Source organism: Borostomias antarcticus, assembly GCF_949987555.1.
Source record: "Borostomias antarcticus genome assembly, contig: scaffold_141, whole genome shotgun sequence".
Taxonomy (NCBI): Eukaryota; Metazoa; Chordata; class Actinopteri; order Stomiiformes; family Stomiidae; genus Borostomias; species Borostomias antarcticus.
Window position 1 is genome coordinate 58,713 of NW_028176521.1, and position 2,274 is coordinate 60,986.

A 2,274-nucleotide genomic window follows, 5' to 3' on the forward strand; every position below is an offset into this window, starting at 1 on the left:
CGGTGCACCCTGTCCCCTTTGCCTTGTGGATGATGTTAGTGGATGATGCTTTGGATGGAGCAAGATGTCTTGGTTCCAGTGACGCATTCTAGGTGAGCCACGCCCATTGAGCCAATCACAAAAATGAGGAGCCCACGGATCTCTGGGGAAGACAGATGTACTTGTTAACACCTGTGCTACCAGATGTTTATCCTTTACCAATGGTGACAAGAGTTCTTCTCATCGTTGGCTGGAGGGCTACTGGTCACCAAACTGAACCTCAAGCACGCTTACCAACAGCTGGGCCTGGAGGACAAGTAATCCGAGCTTCTGACGGCGATCAAGACACACAGGGGACTTTTACTGGCTGCAAGGCTGCAATTTGGAGTGTTAGAATATTCCAGAGGTTCGTGGAAACCCTGTTGGTTGGGAACCCGGGTGTGCGGCCAGATCTAGAGGATATCGTCATCACCAGGAGGACTCCCGAGAGACAGACAGACAGACAGACAGACAGACAGGCAGGCAGACAGACAGACAGACAGACAGACAGACAGACAGACAGACAGGCAGACAGACTGACTGACTGACTGACTGACTGACTGACTAACTGACTCTCTCTTTCGTGTCTTTGAAGCTGGTTGGTTATATGACAGTTTCCCATGTCCTACTGACAGACAGACAGACAGGAAGTGCTGCCCCGGGTATCAGAGCAGAAGTGGAACTCCGGTTGCCAAAGGAGAAATGTGTGTTTGCTGCATCGGCAGTGAAGTTCCTAGTTTTCCAGGTTGACAAAGATGGAGTTGACCCCATAACGGAGAAGGTTGAAGCCATCGGAAATGCGCCAACATCCCCAGACAAAGACATACAGCACAGTAGCTACAGGCGTTTCTAGGGACTGCTGAACTTGTTTCCTAAAAGACAAAGCTGCAGTCATGCAGATGCTGCATCAGCTACTACAGTATTCACAGCAACCTGAAACTGAACCCCAGTCCGTGATACCGCCAACAGACGGGCCGAAGAGCAGCTTCAGGCCCACAAAGTTCTGATCCACAACGAGGAACAGAAGCCCTTGGTTCTGGTTTGTGATGCCTCTCTGTATCGGGGTTCTACTGAGCCACGTGGAACCAGATGTCCGTGAAGAACCCAAACATTTTACCTTGAGAAGTTTCTTATCGAGCGAACGTTCCAACGCACAGATCGACAAAGAGGAACTAGCTGGATGTGAGTTTCCCACCAGTAAAGAGTTAATGGTCTTTGTTCGACCTCATGATCAGAGTCTGCAGACATGACTCACACACTGTAACCTGAAGGCTTGGCAGGACGGCTTGGCAGGACAGAGAGGATGTTGGGTAATTTAGGGAAGAGAAACAAGCCGCACACAACACAGTCGGTAATACATGTACTGCGTTTACCTCAGGGGGGGTTGGTTGTCTCTCAACTTGTTAATGGACTATATTATGCACAACTCCAGTACTTCCTGAAATTAGACATGCTTCTCTATTTTATTTTTTTTCCGGGAAGAATTTTTACAGCTCACTTATCTGACCCCTGGGTGATACTGTTTTTTTGCTTCCCTCTGGAATATGTAGAGAGTGGGTCGTATGCCCACCTCCCTTGTTCTCTGTAAAGCGCATTGTGTTGCCTCTGGGTATGAATGAATGAATGCGAGTATTGAGAAATTGAGCGATAGTTTCTGGAAACATTTAAACGATTGAGGAAAAACTGTTAGATGTTTATTCTTTGTGGTAACAAGACACTTAAACATGTTTACTGTACATTAAGTTGCTTTATTTAGCCATTTTTCACAAATCCCTGACCCCTGACCTCTTGTTTTATTGGTCCCTGGTGTTAGTGGGCGGGGACTGTGGACCTTGTCATAGAAATGGTAGTTTTCACCACCTCACCACCTCCCTCAACCTTTCACATAGCTGTGCTAATACAGGATGACCTCTCCAGGAGGTCAACACACCTAGACGTTGTCTGCTCCAGAATAACCATCCTTTGTCCCATTGTCCCTGCAAGAATTACCGCCTTTTCTCATGTGTCTGTATTCTCGACCACTGTTGATGACGCCTGCCATTTAATATGACGTGTACAATGGGTTAGCCAATCACATCCCTGGAAGCGCCATACCTGTGTATTGCTTGAATATAAGGCAGCGCAAGACCAGACTGGGGCACTTCTGCTGGATACCACTCATGTGCGTTGTCCTGAAGTCCTTGCGCTCGTATGTTTTCTCAATAAACCAGACTTAACCTCTTTGAGCGAATCTTGGCAAATCCTTTTTGACTAGAT

At 47.4% G+C, this 2,274-nt stretch overlaps 1 protein-coding gene across 1 annotated transcript in view; it reads right to left on the reverse strand.

Annotated features, from left to right (window-relative positions):
• Positions 1-237: 237 nt before the first annotated feature.
• The window catches only part of LOC311328408 (reduced folate transporter-like), a gene marked incomplete at its 3' end in the record, with an annotated part of 9,983 nt that continues 7,946 nt past the window's right edge, over positions 238-2,274 (reverse strand). The window contains exon 8 of the mRNA XM_084462380.1: positions 238-309. Coding sequence (XP_084318506.1) covers positions 238-309 — 72 coding nt within the window. The remainder of the gene's footprint in view (positions 310-2,274) is intronic.